Here is a 17,246-nt window from a genome sequence, read left to right on the forward strand (position 1 = left end):
CTTCTGGAATACATGCACCACCCATTTGTCCCGAACTGTAGTCTTCCTTCCCTGGACTATCTTTGCGCTCCGCGGTGGTGTGGAGAAGGCTGGAGATGAAAGCCTGCAATGAGGACTGATGAAGAGCTCTCATAATAAACACCATAAAGTAAGACACCAAGCCGCTTGGGTCTCTTCTTCCCCCCTTCCTGTGGAATCTGGTGAAAATAATGAGAGGATCATACTGTGTTTCCCCGAAAATAAGACCGAACAGGAAAATAAGCCGTAGCGTGATTTTTCAGGATGCTCGTAATAAGCCCTACTGTGTCTTTTGGAGCAAAAATTAATAAAAGACCCGGTCTTATTTTCGGGGAAATACAGTAAGGTTTATATTATGAGCATCCTGAAAAATCATGCTAGGGCTTATTTTCCGGTTAGGTCTTATTTTGGGGGAAACACAGTAATTTAGCTAAGAGAAGAATTGAGAAGAATTAAGTCAATCAGTAACTACAAAAAAGATCAGTATAACACATCTGTTATGTATGTCTCCATCTGTGTGGCTGATGTATTTCCAGCACAGACAGAACATTTCCAGCATCACAGAGTTCTGGACACGTTGGAACTCAGGCTGATGCCAGGGCCTCGTGCCTCTTCCTGCAGCTCACAGTGCCTGGGAGGGTCCCAGAAGGTATGGAATTGGTAGGATTGACAGACCCAAGGATGTTTGAGAAGTGTTGGTCCACTTTGGCGAGCTCCGGAAAGGTCATTTGTTCCTGTATCCCCCTCTTGAGCCGTGTGTGGCCATCCTGAGTGTTCTCTGGGGATGAAGAACATCTGAAACGAAGAGGCATAACTTCCTTGAGGCATGGGCAGGTGACTTCCACGAGAGTGAGGTACCGTCCAGAAAGCACTCAAATCAGTCAGTTAGCTGTACGCCCCACCAGCTGACTCCACGGCCCTCCCTCCGGCTCCTCTGCTGTGGCTTCGTGGATCTTCTACTCACTGCAGGTCACCAAGGGGGTTTGCACTCTGGCCTTCCTGAGACTCCAGCACAGGTCTTGGCTTCATGCTCCAAATTAGATAGAAACAGGCCCTCCCTTTGGGGTCTGGCCAAGGGCAGTCATACTTTGTTCTGGGAGTTTCTGGTCTGAACTTGCCTACAGGGTTCATTTTGAAGTTGAATCACCTTTTTTTTTGCATGTTGTTTTTTCAGTCTCCACCTCAGTTCTTGGGGAGGAGAGTAGAGATGACTGAGTCTTGGCTGAGAAACAAAAATAGCTTACTGCCCCGTAGATGCTTTCTTCTGGAGATTGTGCCTGTCTTGGCCACCTAGATGGTTTAAGGAGACCATAGAAAAGGGGGCATCGCATACCATCTTCAGCCTAAGTCTTAGGATGGTCAACAGGGGACTTCCAAAACCTGTATCTCTAGTAGCTTAAGGAGTGGCAGTCTTGCTTTTTACTTGTCCTTACCAATACCACTTGACCACATCCCTTCCTCTATACCTGGACCATCCAGGTATTTCTACTGATCCAGGAAGAGGGCCTGGGCAGAAGCCACAGGGAGTCATGAGGCTGTGAATTTCTTCAGGATTTGGACAGCCCTCCTCACCTTTGGTTCCAAGGCCTGGTGCAGGTCCTGCAAACAGCAGCCTCTGGGTGTTTGTAGAGCAAGGGAGGGGAGAGAGGCCAGGAGAGATTAGAATCACCTTTGAGTCCGGATCAAACATTGAACCAGAGATTTCCATGCTTGTGCTTCAGAGCACTGGGGAAGGTAAAACTTGAAAGTCATTGGTTTTAGGTTTTTCTGAAAGCTGGAGAAGACTGGGCCCCGGTGCAGCACTTCGCGGGCTGCTGTTCCCCAGATCAGCGTCGTCTACAAGGCTTGTTGGAAATCTGAACACTGGGGCTCTACCCACCCCATGAAGTTAACTCCTCCTGGGGGGTGAGGCTCAGCTGTTATTTTCCATAAGCAGCCCAACGACAGCCAGGGCCTGGGATGGGGAACCAGAGGGCCAGTTTCTCATCGTCTTGGAGAGGGACTGAAGGGCCTGCTGCCTGAGGAAATTAGGCTCCAGTCACTTCCTGAAGCGTGTCAAACCCCACCTTCAGCCTCAAGGGCTCACAAGCCCTGCGTCCTCAGCAGAGATCCAGCTCCACCCTCCCCACCCCTGCGCTCGCTACCTGTCCGACCTGAGCTAGCAGAAGAGAGCAGGGTGGCTCCGGGAAGCAGGCTGCCTAGCCATGCTCTGGACACTGTGGCCAAAGTGGCTGGCAGGCAAGGGGCTGCCCCTCCTGGGGGTAGTGCTGCTGCAGGAGAGAGAGAAGAGGGGGCTTCAGTGGAGTCACCGGCGGGTAAAGTACCTGATCTTTCCTGGGAAGTGTGAACTGGAGGGGTCCTAGGAGCCTGGACCCCTGTGACGACGGAGGCCAGCCTGGGATGGAGCGAAGATTGGGTTTTGATCTGGGGTTGGGGCTAATTTGCTCCAGTCAACCTGGTGGAGCTTAAATTAGAGAGGTTGGTGAAAACGTTGGCTCTTGAAAATAATCCCCCAATTAGAAATGGAGGACACTGTCATGTGACACTGGCCGCTGGCTGGGTTTTGCCCAGAATGCCCGAGCCCGGCTGTGTGGTTCTGAGGGGAGAGTCTCACTCCCGGGAGTCTGCAGTCTGAGCCCAAGCTGCAGTCTCCTTAGCCACGAGTCAGACCAGTGCAAGCTGGGTGACTCTTGGTTTCCCTTCACCTGCCTGCAGCCTCCCATCTAGGCTGTGTCAGGGAGCTGGTGTGTGGGGTTGATCACAGCTTTCGCTTCTAATATTTAATCTCCTTAAACACATCAGATCTCAAGCTACAGCAATGGCACTGTGGTCTGAGGGGCGTGCAAGTTTGTGGTGCATGATAACCATAATTAGTAAAAATGGGTACGTGTGTTAAGCATTTAAGCCAGGCACTTTGTACGACTTCTCAATGAAAATTCACCACAACCTTGAGATTATCACCACCCCCATTTTATAGATGGGAAAACTGAAGCATGGCAAACAAGGAACTTGCCCAAGGCCATTCAGCAAGTCCCGGGGAGCTTAGATTTAAGCCAGCCTGCCTGATTCCAAGGGTCAGGCTCGTCACCAACCTGCTGAACTCCCAACACCTGCCCTGCCAAGGCCCCCCAGGCACAGCCACAGCTGTGACCCTGGCTGCTGCTCCATGATGGGACGAGGGAAACTTGAGCTGGGCATCACTGCAGGGAGATCAGGCCCCACACCCCGCTTCCTAGAACTGAGTTCCCGGACTTCTATTGTTTCAGCGGGAAACACACCCATACTATGACCTCCAGGTGAAGGTACTGAGGGGCAGAAATATCCAGGGCAAAGACATGCGTGAGTAACCCTGAATGCCACCCTTTCTCTCCTTCTTTTCCCTGGGGCCTCCACAGAGCTGAGTGGAGGGGCCGGCAGGAAGTGTGTGTGTGTGTGTGTGTGTGTGTGTGTGTGTGTGTGTGTGTGTGTGTGGAGTTGGGTAGAGGCTGGTGATGATGTGGAGGGAGGTCTCTCTGGTGAGGGAGCCTAGGCCATAGCCCCAGAGCTGGGAGGGAGGGGCTGAAGGGGAGCATTGTGCAGACCCCCAACCCCTCCCTGAGTCTACCGAGTGGAGCAGTGCCAGCCTGGAGAGCGTGTGAGGCCTGCTGTTTCCAGAAGCCAACGTCTGCAAACCAGGAGCTCTCCGTGCCAGTGCTGACAACTGGGAGGGGAGTTTGTCCTCTGAATTAGGCCTTTTCTGGGAATTGGTGATCTGTGCTTCCATGTGATCTTGTCAACCGGGCACTGCAGGATTTCCTTTCAGCTGAATGGAAGGTGTAACTGGTGGAGAGGGACTCGAGGACATGGGCTCTCCCCGCCATCCCCCACCCCGCCACGTGGGCAGCCTCCTCTCCTGACGCTGCTCCTTCCCCTCCCACCCCAGCCTCCTCTAGACAACCTTTCCAACAATAAGAGCTTGAAGCTAGCACCGCTCCCCTATTTTACCTGCAGTATCCAAAGCTGACTGCTACGTGCAACTGTGGCTGCCCACGGCATCCCCCACCCATGCCCAGACAAAGGTGGTGGCCAACTGCAGTGACCCCGAGTGGAACGAGACCTTCTACTACCAGGTTCACAGTGCTGTGAAGGTGAGGGCCAGCGAGCGGCCAGGGTCGCGGGAATAAAGGGCTCCTCCAGGGTGCCTGCCCTGCCTCAGGCCCCCACCTCCTGCCCGCCCTGTCTACAGAACGTCCTGGAGCTCACGCTCTATGACAAAGACGTCATGATCAGCAATAAGCTCTCCCTGCTGCTGTTTGACCTGGAGAACCTCAAGCCCGGCCAACCCCACAGACACACCTTTCAGCTCAACCAACAGGTGAGCCGTGCCCACCTGTGCCAGCAATGAGCTGAGCTCAAGGAGAGGAAGTCCCGCCCAGGGCATTGAGGAGGGGCTCCAAGACGGCCCCTCCATCCTGCAGTACTGACGCTACCAAGGTGTCCCTCAAATGCTTCTTCCCTGGGTGGAACCGTCGTGTGAGCTCCTTGAGGGCAGAGTACTTTGTCTCGGTCATTGCTAAACCCTCAGCCTCGAGAACAGGCATCCGCACACAGATTTGAATGGATGAAGCTCCTCATGGAGAAGCCACTACCCCTCCTGTGCCCACGAGAAGCCACGACAACAGTTTCCTCTTCTGGTCCCTGGAGCTGAGTAGGGCCGGGGGCAGGGACAGTCCCTGAGGCTTCCGGAACGCTTTGAAAACTGGTGTTCCCTTGCTCCCTCCATGTAGGATTCAGAAGAACTGCAGGTGGAGTTTGTTCTGGAGAAGAGGTGAGTCCAGGTGGAGCCTATGCCCTCCCATTTCCTCTGAAACTCACGGGCAGCTCCCAGCTGTCAGTCACCAGGACCTGCGCTGGCCTGGCCCAAGAGGGGATGTCCTGGTCTCGACGCCCATTTGAGTGTTGGCCCACGCCCACCCCTACCTCCAAACCCTGTCAGGCTCCCCAGGCTCTTCCAGCTGCTTCAGTCACATTTTGATAGTAACAGCCACCTCGAGGGGCCCAGATATCCCATGAGCCCCTCATCCTTGCAGCCAGATGCCTGCATCTGAAGTCATCACCAATGGTGTCCTGGTGGTAAGTAGTGAAGGCCAGCTTGGGGCTGCCCAGGACTGGGGGGCAATGAGGAATTCACCACTGGGCCCGTCACACCTACTTGCCTCTGAAGGACACTCAACCCCTCCCCCGAGTGGAGATGGGCTGGGGGCAGCCTCACACCCGAGTGGGCAGCCCAGAAGCCGGCCTTCCTGTGCTCAGCACAGTACTCATTTGGGACTCAGGCTTCTGAGACTGCCGAGGACCCCTTACCTCCTCCCCTTTGCCACCAGGGCCACTTCTTCTGAGTCCTGGGAGTGGGGGCTGCTACAGAAGACCTGTGCCTGTAAGGCACAGGCCCTGGGAAGGTTTTACCTGGACCCTGTCCACATGCCCCTTCTTTCCTCCCTCCTGTTTCGGGCCCTGTGCAGGCTCTATGACTATATGGCTCCCACAGACCTCTGCTTTCCAGGCTCACCCCTGTCTGAGAATCCAGGCCACCCTCGGGGAAGATGAGACAGCCCTACGTCGAGAGTATGGTGCGTTTGGCCAGTGGCCTTGGGTCTTCCCTTCTCTCCTAGGGGGTTGGAGGGCTGCTGATTTCAAGAAGATGGCTCTGGGACAGAAAGGTCTTCATTTTTCACTGCGTAAAGCCCATCAAGGATAGAACTGATTGCCTCGGAAAGAGGTGAATTTTTTGTCCCTGGAAGTATTCATGCATAGAGGTTGTATCAGTCCAACCACTGCTCCATAAAAAACACCCCCAAGTCTCACTGGCAGACAACAGGAAGCATGTATTTAGCTCTCACATCTGGTGGTCAGCTGGGGCGTGGCTGACCTAGGCTGGGCTTGGTGGGAGTGACCTGGCTCTGCAGAGTGTGCCCCTCCCTCATCTAACCTACCTCCTGTGACCTGTGGACTAGCCTGGGTATGTTCTTAGGGCGTTGACCAAGGCGCAGGAGAGCAAGCCCAAATGAACAGGTGCTTTTCACGCCTTTGGTCACATCACACAGCCACTAACATTTTGTTGTCAAAACAAGTCCCAAGGCTGACCTTAAAGTTGGAGGGCAGGGAAATTAGCTGGCCTCTTAGCGGGAGGAGCTGACATCACATGGCAGAGTGAGAATTCTAGGAGACTGCGGAAGTGAGCGCACCAGTGCATCTGCACAGAAGGCAGCCACTCAGAAGGGGCACCCCAATGCAGGAGTGGAACAGAGGCTGTGTGACAGCTCAAGTCCCCTGTAACCATGAGAGAGAGGCCGAGCCTACAGGATGAGTCCCACCCAGGTGACACATACTATGAGTCAAGCACTGTGCCAACCATTTGACATGTGTTTTATAATTTAACCCTCATAACAACCCCATAAAGTAGGTACTTTAATTCATGAGACTGAAGCTTAAAGAAGAAACTGGCTTATGGTCACACAGCCAGTAAGTGGTGGAGCCAGGACCGAACACGGGTCTGTGACACTCCAGGGCTCTGCTCTCTCCACCACAGATTCAGTGGTTTCTGACTATGAACAGCGCATATTAATCTTAGTCCATAAACCATGATGGGAAAGAAGTATTACTTTCCGTATTTTCTCTAATTCCCTCCCCCTGGGTCATGTCAAGTCCCTAGGTCTCATGTAGTCCCAAGGAGCATATGTAGAGAGAGGAATTCCATTTGGGCCTCTCTGCTCCTGAGACGTCTGGGGTCCCCTTTGCCTGGACGTCAAGTATGGCCATTTCTTTCTGGGGCCTTACCTCCTCCCCAGAGCGCTGCTCCTGGGCCTCTCTGCCCCTCCTCCCAGCCTGGCCTCCCCTAGGCTGTGCTGGTTCTCCCCTTCTTCTCCAAGCTTCCTAGTCTCTCTGAGGCCACAAACCCACTTCTTCCCTTTTCTCCTCTGCAAACCCTCTGCGTTCTCCCGAGGTCTTACACCTTGGAAACAAAGGCCAGAACAACTTGTGGCCTGAGGGTGTGAGCACAGAGCTCGAATGGGGGAACTACCAGTTGAAAACTGGTAATTAATGTAATAATTAATATATGATAGCTATAACATAATCTTATAGAATTATATTTTATATATTTAATATAATCTCAAAATCATCAGATCCATAATCTCTGGACAGGGTGCTCTCTGTCTCCCTGCCTTTCCCCCTTTCCCCTAGGCATTGTGTGTCACCCACTCTCCCCAGGTCCTCGGTTCTGATCAGGACAGGTTACAGGACCCTGAGTGTCCTTCGTGATGGCTTTGTTGTGGTCTCAGTGCCAGAGAGTGAGCAGGGTGATGAGTTGGCATTTCCAAGGGGAAGGAAATGGGATTTGCTACTCGGGGTGCTGCCATCACACACACACACACACACACACACACACACACACACCACCTGCTCTCACCCCCTCACCTGGGCCCTCTGCTCCCAGGCGCTAGGCAGATTCAGCTGGCAGTGCCCAGGGCCTACGAGAAGCCACAGCTCTTGCCCCTGCAGCCTCCCATGGAAGCAGGACCCCCAGCCACCTTTACCTTCCACGTGAATCCAGTGCTGCAGTCCAGGCTGGAAGTGGTGCTAGAAGAGGAGCTCACAGTCCTCCAGGTGAGTGAGCTCACAACCTGGAAGATGCAGATGATAGAATCAGTCCGGCTGGAGCAGTGGTCCAGGGCCTCAGGGCAGGCATGTTTCCTCCACTCTGAGGGGCTCCATGGTGTTTTCTTCCCTGCAGAGCAGCCCAAGTGCTGAGTTGGAGGTCCAGAGGAGCAAGCTGGGCGAGGGGGGCATCCTGCTCTCCTCCCTGGCCCTAGGCCAGGAGGAACAGCGCTTCGTGGCCCTGGGGGAGGTAAGGCTCTGTCTGAGTGCCTAAAGGACCCCTTCGTGCTTTGTGATCACCGAAAAACTTCTGAGGGAGGGGCCTGAGAGAGGGTCAAGATCAGACCATCCAGGAGCTCAGCCATGGTCCACATCTGAGCTAGTTACCGGAGCAACAGGGGCTGCTGGTGGGAGAATCCAACCCAGAATCCTCAGGGATGGGCTGTTGTCTCTTTCAGGGCCAGGAAGTGGCTCTGAGTGTGAAGGCAGAAATAAGGTGAGGAAGGCTCTCCTCAGGAGGACTCCTGGGCTAGGCTGGAAGTGCAGGGGCTTTCCTGCCTACGTGACTCATCCAGGGGGTGGGCAGGTCTGGTTCTGGTGGGATCTTTCTGAGGGGTTCCACGGAGTGTGTGTCTGCTCCTGTGAAAAACTGGCTTGGCCTAAGGCTCCCCTCCACTGAACACTCATCCAGCCCCCCCACCCCCATTCCACCTGAGGCAGCTCTGGGGACCTGGACCTGCGCCTGGGCTTTGATCTCTGTGACGGGGAGCAGAAGTTTCTGGACAAGAGGAAGCAGATCGTGTCCAAGGCTCTGCAGCAGGTGCTGGGATTGAGCCAGGCTCCCGACAGTGGCCAGGTATGGAATGGAGGTGCCAGACCCCAGCATTTCTGGGACCAAAGCCATCCCCTTCCCTTGAGAGGACTGTGTAGCTAAGAGGTGATAGGAAGCCTAGAGCAGAGGGGAGCAAGGAGGAAGGGGGCAGGCCTGTTCACCTGAGCTGATGGGCACAATAGTATGTAATGAGGGCTGAACAGCCCTGGCCAAAGGGGGTGAATTAGTCAGCTCAGGCGGCCATCACAGAACACACCACTAACTGGGGGGCTTAAACAACAGGTATTTATTTTCTCACCTGGAGTCTGGAAGTTCAAGTTCAAGGTGCTATCGGGGTTGGTTTCTGGTGATGTCTCTCTTGCCGACTTGTAGACGGCCACCTTCTTGCTCTGTCCTCACATGGCCTGTCCTCTGCATGTGCAGGAGGTGTGGGGGGATCTTTGTCTTTCTCTACAAGGACACTAGTCCTATTACCTTAAGGTCCCACCCTTATGACCTCGCAGAACCTATACTACCTCCTTATAGGCCCTTTCTCCAAATATAGTATCAATCATAATCAAAAAGAGTCAGGAAGCTCTGGCTAGAGATAAATGACAGAGATTTATTCAAGGGCCTTAGAGTTTGCGAACTAGAAACACAACTAGGAATAAATCTAGAAATGTTCCGAGGAACAAAGAAAAATCATTAGCTTATATGATGTAACCGAATCACAAGAGAGAAAGGAGCCCTGCATTCTTAGTTATTTGATTGGTCCATTACAATGACTTAACTAGTATCAATAACTATGATGATGGATTTCTGGTAGCTGTCGAGTGGGGCGTCAGGCAGTCTGCACATAGTTTTCTTTGAGGAGGTCACACGCTTAACTGGAGTACATGTACTGACATGTACTATACTGATGATAATCTGTACAATGTCTAATGCAGGACTAGAGAGTTACAGGAAAGTTTAAATGTTTAAATGTCAAGGTTATATTTATGGTTTTTCTGCAAGCTTCAGGTTCTGTTAGTAATTTACCAATAAGGCTGAGAAGAGAACCATTAAGTTTTCCCTCTTTCCTCAATAGTCACATTGGGGTTTCAACATATGAATTTGGGAGGGACATAATTCAGTTCACAACAGTAGACAAAGGGATTTGGAAGTGGTGGGTCCACGGGACCCTGTGGCTAGGAAGTAGGAGGAAAGGCAGTGCTGAGGGCGAGACCTATGGTAAATCAGGAAAAGTTGGTGGCTTCCTCCCGGCTGCAGGTGTACTCAGGAGATGGAGCCTGTGCCCAGTGCTGACAAGCTTAGCAAGCCTAGATTGTTTGTTTGGGATATGCCTACTCTATGCCAAGCTCCACTCTGTATGTGGAGGGTGAGGACAGCACAGACCCTACCTACAGGGAGCTCTGTCTCCGCCAGCACTCTGAAGGGACAGTGCCCTTGCTGAACACTGGCCAGGGAGCATTTTTTTCAAGACAGGAGAAAGGAGCACAGGGAAAGGAACCAAAGATCTGGGTGAAATGAGCAAAATCATCATGGAAAAGCTGAGTAGCCAAAAACTTTCTACTCTGATCCCAACAGGCACCTCTGATCTTAGAGATATCTGGACACCTCTCATGTCATGGGCAGGTCCAGGTTGCTATGGGTCTTTGTCACTTTAGATCAGTGGTTCTCAATTGGGGGCAATTTTCCCAGGGGACATTTGTCAATGTCTAGAGACATGTTTTATTGTCATGACTGGGGGAAGGGGAGAGAGATGCAACTGGCGTCTACTGGGTAAAGGGCAGGAATGCTGTAAACATTGCAAAACACATAGGACAACTCCTCATAACAAAGAATTATCCAGCCTAAAATTATCAGTGGTGCCAAGATTGAGAAAACCTGTTTTAGCTGTTTTGGGTGAATATACCTTGCAGGTACATCCTTTCCTGGTATAATGATTAAGAGCCATCTCTGGATCCATACTGTTTCCATCACTTACTGACTATATTATTACAGTCACATTATCTAACCTTCCTGTGCCTCAGTTCTCCCATCTGTAAGATGGGTTGCTGTGAGGATTCAATGAGACAATACATGTAAGTCTCTTAGATCAATGTCTGACATTGTTAGCAATAATATAAAAATAACAGTGGTGATAGATGTTGTTATCATGATTATTACTGTGCCCAGGTACCTGTGGTGGCTGTGCTGGGTTCGGGAGGTGGAACCCGTGCTATGTCTTCCCTGTACGGCAGCCTGGCAGGGCTGCAGGAGCTGGGACTCCTGGATATTGTGACCTACTTGAGTGGGGTCTCTGGGTCCTGTTGGTAAGTGAGGTGGGGGCAGGGTACAGAGTAAAGGAGAGCCCTGAAGAGACAGGAGTATGACCTGGTGATCTGGTGGAGTCCCTGGTGTGGGGGGCCAGGAGTCTGCCTCCAAGGGAGTTACGAGGGGATCAGGAAGGGACTGAGTCCCCAGGGATCCCCTGAGTAGGTGGTGCAAGGCAGTGGATGCAAGTGATGATGGAGGAGGTGTCACTCACAGACACCTGCGTCCTTCTCTCCCTTTTCTGTGCTCCCCTGCGCCCAACTCCCTCCATGTGCAGGTGCATCTCCACACTCTACAAGGACCCAGCCTGGTCCCAGGTGGCTTTGCAGGGCCCCACTGAGCATGCCCGGGCTCGGGTCTGCAGCAGTAAGATGGGGGCAGTGTCCGTGGAGCGCCTACAATACTATGCCCAGGAACTGGGGAACCTGGAAAGCAGAGGCCACAGTGTTTCCCTCGTCGACCTCTGGGGCCTCCTCATTGAATATGTCCTGTACCAGGAGGTAAGAGAAGAGCAGGTAACAAATAAACATGGCTCCTTTCCACCCTTGTACCACCAGCACTTAGTTCTGCCTTAGCTATTAGGCTAAGATCTGAGATTTGCAAAGCTATCCTTTAGGTCTGAGCAAACTGGGGTTGCGGGGGTGAAGGGGCTGACACCCCTTCATGTTTCCTGGCTCCTAACCCTTGGGGAAGGATAGGCTGGTTTGTAGTTCTCAGGTCTGTGCATTTTGGAATCACCAGTGCAGCTTTTCAAAAACACCCCCTGCCTGGGCCCTACTTCCAGAAATACTGTTTTGGTTGGTCTAGAGTCGAGCACTAGCACAGGTATGTTTTCAAAGCGTTCCAAGCGATTCCCACTTGCCGCTGAGGCAGAACACCACTCCCACCTATCGGCCCAGCGGCCACGACTCACGCCACCTGGTGGCTGCTCCTAGACCTGCAGGCCCAGCATTGGCTGGGAGTTGAGAAATTCAGAGGTGAGGAAGGATCTCAGACCTGGGACGCCCGGCCCACTGGGGTGTGGATATCAGCTATGGATTTATATCACAACTGATTTCTCATTTATAAGAAAAGAACTAATGTTTTCTAGTGATTTACTTTTTAAAGAAAGTAGACTGGATTTCAGTTATTCCTTTAAAAATGTCACTGGCTCTCAGGTGCTGATGTGCTTCCTTGAATGGGGAAGGAGGTGGGAGGGTGTTCCCAGTGCCCCCAAAATTGCACAAAACCCACAGTGGCCTTACAGCTGTTGCAGCCTACAGCGTGTCCCCTAGAGAGAGAAATGTCTCTAGAGCACCCCATCGGGTGCCAGCCTCAGGCCGTGGGGATGGGGAACGAGAACTCCCACAAGCCAAGTGCCTTCCTTTCTTTCCTGTCCAGGAAAACCCTGCCAAGCTGTCTGACCAGCAGGAGGCGGTCAGCCAGGGCCAGAACCCTTACCCCATCTACTCCAGCGTCAACATTTGCACAGACATCAGCGGGGCAGACTGTGCAGGTGTCTGATTGTGCAGACCTAGGAAGCAGGTGGAGGGCGTGGGTGGTGGAGGGCGTAGGGGGCCAGACTGTCGGTACAGGTGGGAACCGTGGAGCATAGGGGGGGTTGCTGCCTCCTGCTCTTGACAAGGGCCTGGAGAACCCTGGGGTCCTGGTGGGAAGCCCCCGCTGACATTCCCTTTACTCTGGGCCCCTAGAGTGGTGCGAGTTTACCCCTCATGAGGTCGGCTTCCCCAAGTATGGGGCTTATGTTCCCACCAAGCTCTTTGGCTCAGAGTTCTTCATGGGGCGATTGCTGAAGCTCTGGCCAGAACCCCGGCTCTGCTACCTACAGGGTGAGTCTAGGCCGGAGGGCTGGGGACAGGGAGGGTGCAGGGCCAGGCCCTAATATGGGTGCAGGAGTAATGACGGCCTGGGCCTGGCCTGTCTCCTTAGGTGTATGGGGCAGCGCCTTTGCAGCCAGTGTGGATGAGATCTTCCTGAAGACGACTGGCTCCGGCCTCGGCTTCCTGGATGAGCACCGAGGCAGCATGAACACCACAGAAGAGGGTGCAGACCCCGAACCCCAACCCCATGCCTCCTTCCAGCACTAGGGCCCTGGAAGAGGCAATGAGAATGAGGGAGGGGACAGGGAGGCACTTGGCTGTCCCACTGGGTTCAGACATGCTGAGAAAATGACTTCCCTGTAGAGGCAGTGTGGGTAGGGGGCTGGGCGAGGGCCCACGTCAGAAACCCCAGTTGGAGCCGGGAGTGCTCTGTGATCAGGCTACAACTTTGGATTCTCTCCTTGGGCTCTAATTAAGTCAACTCAGCCCAGGACCACTGGGCATCTGGTTGATACTCTGTCCACACACCTCAGGGCTCCTCTTCGGCCTGCTCCCTACATGGCCTATGTGCACCTTGCTGCAAGGAATACCTTTCCCACCTTTCTCCCCTGGATTTCTTTTGCTCAGCTCTTACAATTCAGCTGAGACATCATTTTATCAGGAAGCTTCTCTGTTCCACTCCGTCCCTCCAGGGAGATCGAGGGTCTAACCACCCAGGTCCTTTAGGACTGTATGCATATCACATGGGTCACTGTCCTTACCTCGGCGCACTGTCCCGATTCATTGTCTCTCTCTGAATCTCCCCTAAGTAGGCGTAAGCCCTGAGGGCTGGGTCCGGGTCCTAGTGACCTTTGCCTCCCTGGTGCCCAGCACATAGCAGCTGCTCAGTAGGTGTTTAGGGTGTGAAGTTCTGGTTGGAAATTGTATATGCAACTTTCAGGCTTGGTGATGTTATTAATAAATGCAGTGTCATAGGCAATTTTCAAAACATGGAGAATTTGGGAAAAAAACACGTTATTTTAAAGGGGTTCTGGGAAGCAGTGGTCAGAAGCCTGGGAGGTGGGGTGCAGGGAGAAGATGGAGGGGACTCCCCTGAGCCATAAAGGCCAGTGGACAACGAAGGGTACCACTTCTCCCTATCTGTCACCATCCCATCCTCACTAGACTGCCAGAAGCTCCAGTTGCATGACCCCACGAGGCTGAGAACCAGGCTCTTCACCCCTCAGGGGCTCTTCTCCCAGGTTGTGCTGGGCCTATTCACCTGCCGCTTTACCTCCGCAAAGAACTTCAACTTCACCCAGGGCCTCTGCCTGCACAAGGATTATATGGCTGGCAGGGAGTTTGTGGCCAGGAAAGGTGGGTGCTGCTCTGTGTGGGGCCCTCCTGCTGCCTGTGCCTCCAGCTCATGGGGGCCCGTGCTGCCTTTTGACCCAGGAGTTGGGGTGTAGGTTCCTGCTCCCCAGAGGTGGATGAGGGAGCTGGAGTGGGACCCCAGAGTGGCTGTCAGAGAGGGAAAGAAGCAAAGATCTCTACAGAGAGGGGCATTTCCAATGCAAAGAGAAGAGAGTTGCTAAGAAGAGCAAGCATTTGTCCCTGTGCAGACACACACCCGGATGCCTGCCCCAACCAGCTCACTCCCATGAGGGACTGCCTGAACCTGGTGGACGGCGGCGTTGCTATCAACTCCCCGTTCCCGCTGAGCCTGCTCCCCCAGAGAGCGGTGGACCTCATTGTGTCCTTTGACTATTCTCTGGACGCCCCCTTCGAGGTACGGGGTGGGGGTTCTCTGCTGAGGCGGCCTGACTGGGTGTGTGGGGATGGCCCTTCGCGGAGATTCTGGGTTCTGATCTGTCAGTGGCGCCCTGTGCTCCCTGAGCAGCACTGGTCTCCCGGCTGGAGGAGAGGATTGCTGAGGTTTTGGGAGGGAGTGGGAGTCGGGAAAGGAGGCCAAAGAGAGTCCTCAGGCGTCTTCTATCCTGGTGCAGGGACGACCCCTGTTGTAGGCCCTGCTGTTCCTGGCAGCATCCCTTGCTCCCAACAGGGCCTGGGTCTGCCGTCCCTTCATTTCTGTGGTAACAACAGAACTATGGGGGTCCCTTCTGAGAGTCTCTCACAGTGGCTCCCTCAGACCCTGTGGGGTTGTGGACAGGTTCCCCCATTCGGATGTGGGTTCCAATTGTGCTGTTGGCCCAGCTCTTCCCTCATTGGCCTCCCCCTCCTCCTCCTGGGTCCAATGAGAGCTTGGGATTAGATGATGGACAAAGCCTTTTCCAACGTGACCTTCTGTAATCATTTGGTCTCAACCTTGTGAACTAGAAATCAGCCCACTAAGAGGGTCAGAGAAGGGAGGCAGTGGGAAGCTGCGGGGCAGGAATCATGGTGAGAATGCTGGTGATTGTTGTTCAGCTGCACATCCACCACACTAGGGAGTTCTCATTTTTATTTTATACGTGAAGGAACTGGCCCAGGAAGGGGATGTCGCCTGCCTAAATCACTCAGCTAGAGAGAGGCAGAGCTGACCTGGGTCTGTGTGCATCCAGGTGGGGGGCACGCAGGGTCAGAAGCCTGCCTCCCTGCACAGGTCTTACAGATGACAGAGAAGTACTGCCTGGACCGAGGCATCCCCTTTCCCAAGATTGAGGTGCTCCCTGAGGACCTGGAGGAACCCCGTGAGTGCTACCTGTTTGCCAGGGCCGAGGACCCTCACGCACCCATCGTGCTGCACTTCCCCCTTGTCAACCGTACCTTCCGCACACACCTGGCCCCAGGTGAGGGGACGCCCTGGGCCTGGCCCACAGAGCTCTGGGGTGGTGATGGAATACTGTTCTGGGAGTGGGTCCCCTGGACAAGGTAGCAAAGCATGCCTCCCGGAGGGCCCGAGCCGGCCACTGCTGCCCTCTGCTTCCTGGACTTAAGCACTGGCACTGGCGCCCCCTGATGGACAAGAGAGCAGAGATGTGGGCCCCAGGCAGGGCCCACAAAGAACTAGCCAGCTGTCCTAGGGCAGGGGGGCTTCTGGGCTGGCAGCTGCTAGCCACAGAGTACCCCAGCCTGGTCTCTCCTCCGCTTCCCACCCACAGGTGTGGAGCGACAAACAGCTGAGGAGAAGGCCTTTGGGGACTTTGCCATCAATGGGCCAGACACCCCCTATGGCATGACAGACTTCACCTATGAGCCTGAGGAGTTTGATCGGCTGGTGGCCCTGAGCCGATACAATGTTCTGAACAACGCAGAGACCCTGAGGCATGCCCTCCAGCGGGCTCTGGGCCGGCGGCAATCTAGGGCCAGCGCTGCAGGCTGACCCAGGCTGGAGTTGGAGGACAGTGACACAGAGGAGGGACTGGGGGGGGCGGGGGCTGCAGACTAGGGCTTGGTAAAGCGGGCAGTGGACTCTGCAGGGTCTGCTTCCCATCTCACCGGGACATGCCTTGAGGTCCCCTGGGCCTTGGAAAGCTCCTGCAGAATTGCAGTTTGGACTTGGGGCCGGGCCCTTCTTGTACATGTTGCTGGGAGAAGATGGAGCAGTATGTCTCTCCGGGGGCACTTGGGGGTGTGGGGCAGAAGTGAGCAGTGCTGTTTTACATTGGAGTGTGGTGGGAGCGTGGTGGGGGTTGTGTAGAGGGGATGATCAGGCAGTAGTCTAGCCCCAGGTTCCACCCGCTACACGGAAGGACTTCAGACCCTCACCAGATGGGAGCTGTGAGAGCTGAGGTGCTGGTTACTCTCCTTAAACTGAGACCAAAAGCAAAGATGCATCCAGTTCACGCTTGTGCAAGTGGCTCAATCCCTGATCCACCCCTGACTCCTTCCCCCACCCCCACCCTCTCTGGTCCCCAGCTCCTGGATGCAGTGTAAGTTCTATCAATAATAAAGGGGGACGACATGGGTTGCCACTCTGGGTCACTAACTCCACCATCCTTCCTGCTAAGTCTCCTTTGCCTTCTCCCCCACCCCCTCCCTCCTCATCACTCGCCACCCTTCCCTGTTCAGCATCCTGAAGGCTGTGGGATGACAGCCCATCCTGGCCGGACTCCAGCTGGTGGGTGTGGACATCGTCTCCCTGCTAATTACTCATGGTTTGCTCTTTAAACTTGGGCTACATTCTCTTGTCATGTGTACAGCTGCCACCTCATGCAAATAGTGTCACCATTCCAGCAGCTAAATGGGTGTGACTGGAGGCCCCATCTGCCGATCAGGAGGCAGGGTGAATGTGCTCCTGCATGTGTGTGCGTGTTCCTAGCGAGGGCAGGGCAGTGTCGACTGTCGGCCAGGGATGCGCAATGGTGGAGGGAGCCTGGCTGGGAATTTAGAGGCCGGGCTCCTGCCTCTTTCACAGACGCATCCAATGATCTGGGCAATCTGTCTCTCCCCCGCCCTGTTTCTGATCTCTCCCCACCCACCTAGGACCCTCCAAATATCTGGAACCTTTCAGCATGGGCAGATTTTAGGTCTGTGGAGACCAGGCGTGGTCTGGGGGACTCTCCAGGCCCTCTCCCTCTGGCCATGGGCGTCTGCAGCCTCATTTGCCTCACTCCTGCCCCACCCAGTGCTGAGCCAGCTGGGACCCTTCAGTGGCCCAGTGGCCATAGTCACTTGAACACTTGCTCTCACTGACCCACCCACCAGGAGTGCTCTCTCTGGCTGCA

General features: G+C 54.2%; 1 protein-coding gene across 3 annotated transcripts; it reads left to right on the forward strand.

Moving 5' to 3' along the window:
* Positions 1–1,735: 1,735 nt before the first annotated feature.
* PLA2G4F (phospholipase A2 group IVF) lies at positions 1,736–16,471 on the forward strand. 3 transcript variants are annotated; one of them, XM_033106950.1, is made up of 20 exons: positions 1,736–2,333; positions 3,285–3,357; positions 4,009–4,145; positions 4,244–4,372; positions 4,785–4,825; positions 5,088–5,130; positions 5,561–5,627; positions 7,493–7,662; positions 7,790–7,903; positions 8,112–8,149; positions 8,374–8,509; positions 10,643–10,779; positions 11,058–11,280; positions 12,161–12,275; positions 12,472–12,609; positions 12,710–12,823; positions 13,765–13,956; positions 14,202–14,368; positions 15,182–15,368; positions 15,681–16,471. In XM_033106950.1, the coding sequence occupies exons 1-20, from the start codon at positions 2,223–2,225 to the stop codon at positions 15,899–15,901; spliced, it is 2,553 nt and encodes an 850-aa protein (XP_032962841.1). In that variant the 5' UTR covers positions 1,736–2,222; the 3' UTR covers positions 15,902–16,471. The 3 variants fall into 3 exon arrangements, with proteins under 3 accessions (XP_032962841.1, XP_032962843.1, XP_032962842.1); XM_033106952.1 differs by lacking the exon at positions 1,736–2,333 and having other exon boundaries at positions 2,793–3,320; XM_033106951.1 differs by lacking the exons at positions 1,736–2,333; positions 3,285–3,357 and adding an exon at positions 3,549–3,831.
* The last annotated feature ends 775 nt before the right edge of the window (positions 16,472–17,246 follow it).

This window comes from Rhinolophus ferrumequinum, chromosome 6, assembly GCF_004115265.2.
Source record: "Rhinolophus ferrumequinum isolate MPI-CBG mRhiFer1 chromosome 6, mRhiFer1_v1.p, whole genome shotgun sequence".
In the NCBI taxonomy this organism is placed as follows: Eukaryota; Metazoa; Chordata; class Mammalia; order Chiroptera; family Rhinolophidae; genus Rhinolophus; species Rhinolophus ferrumequinum.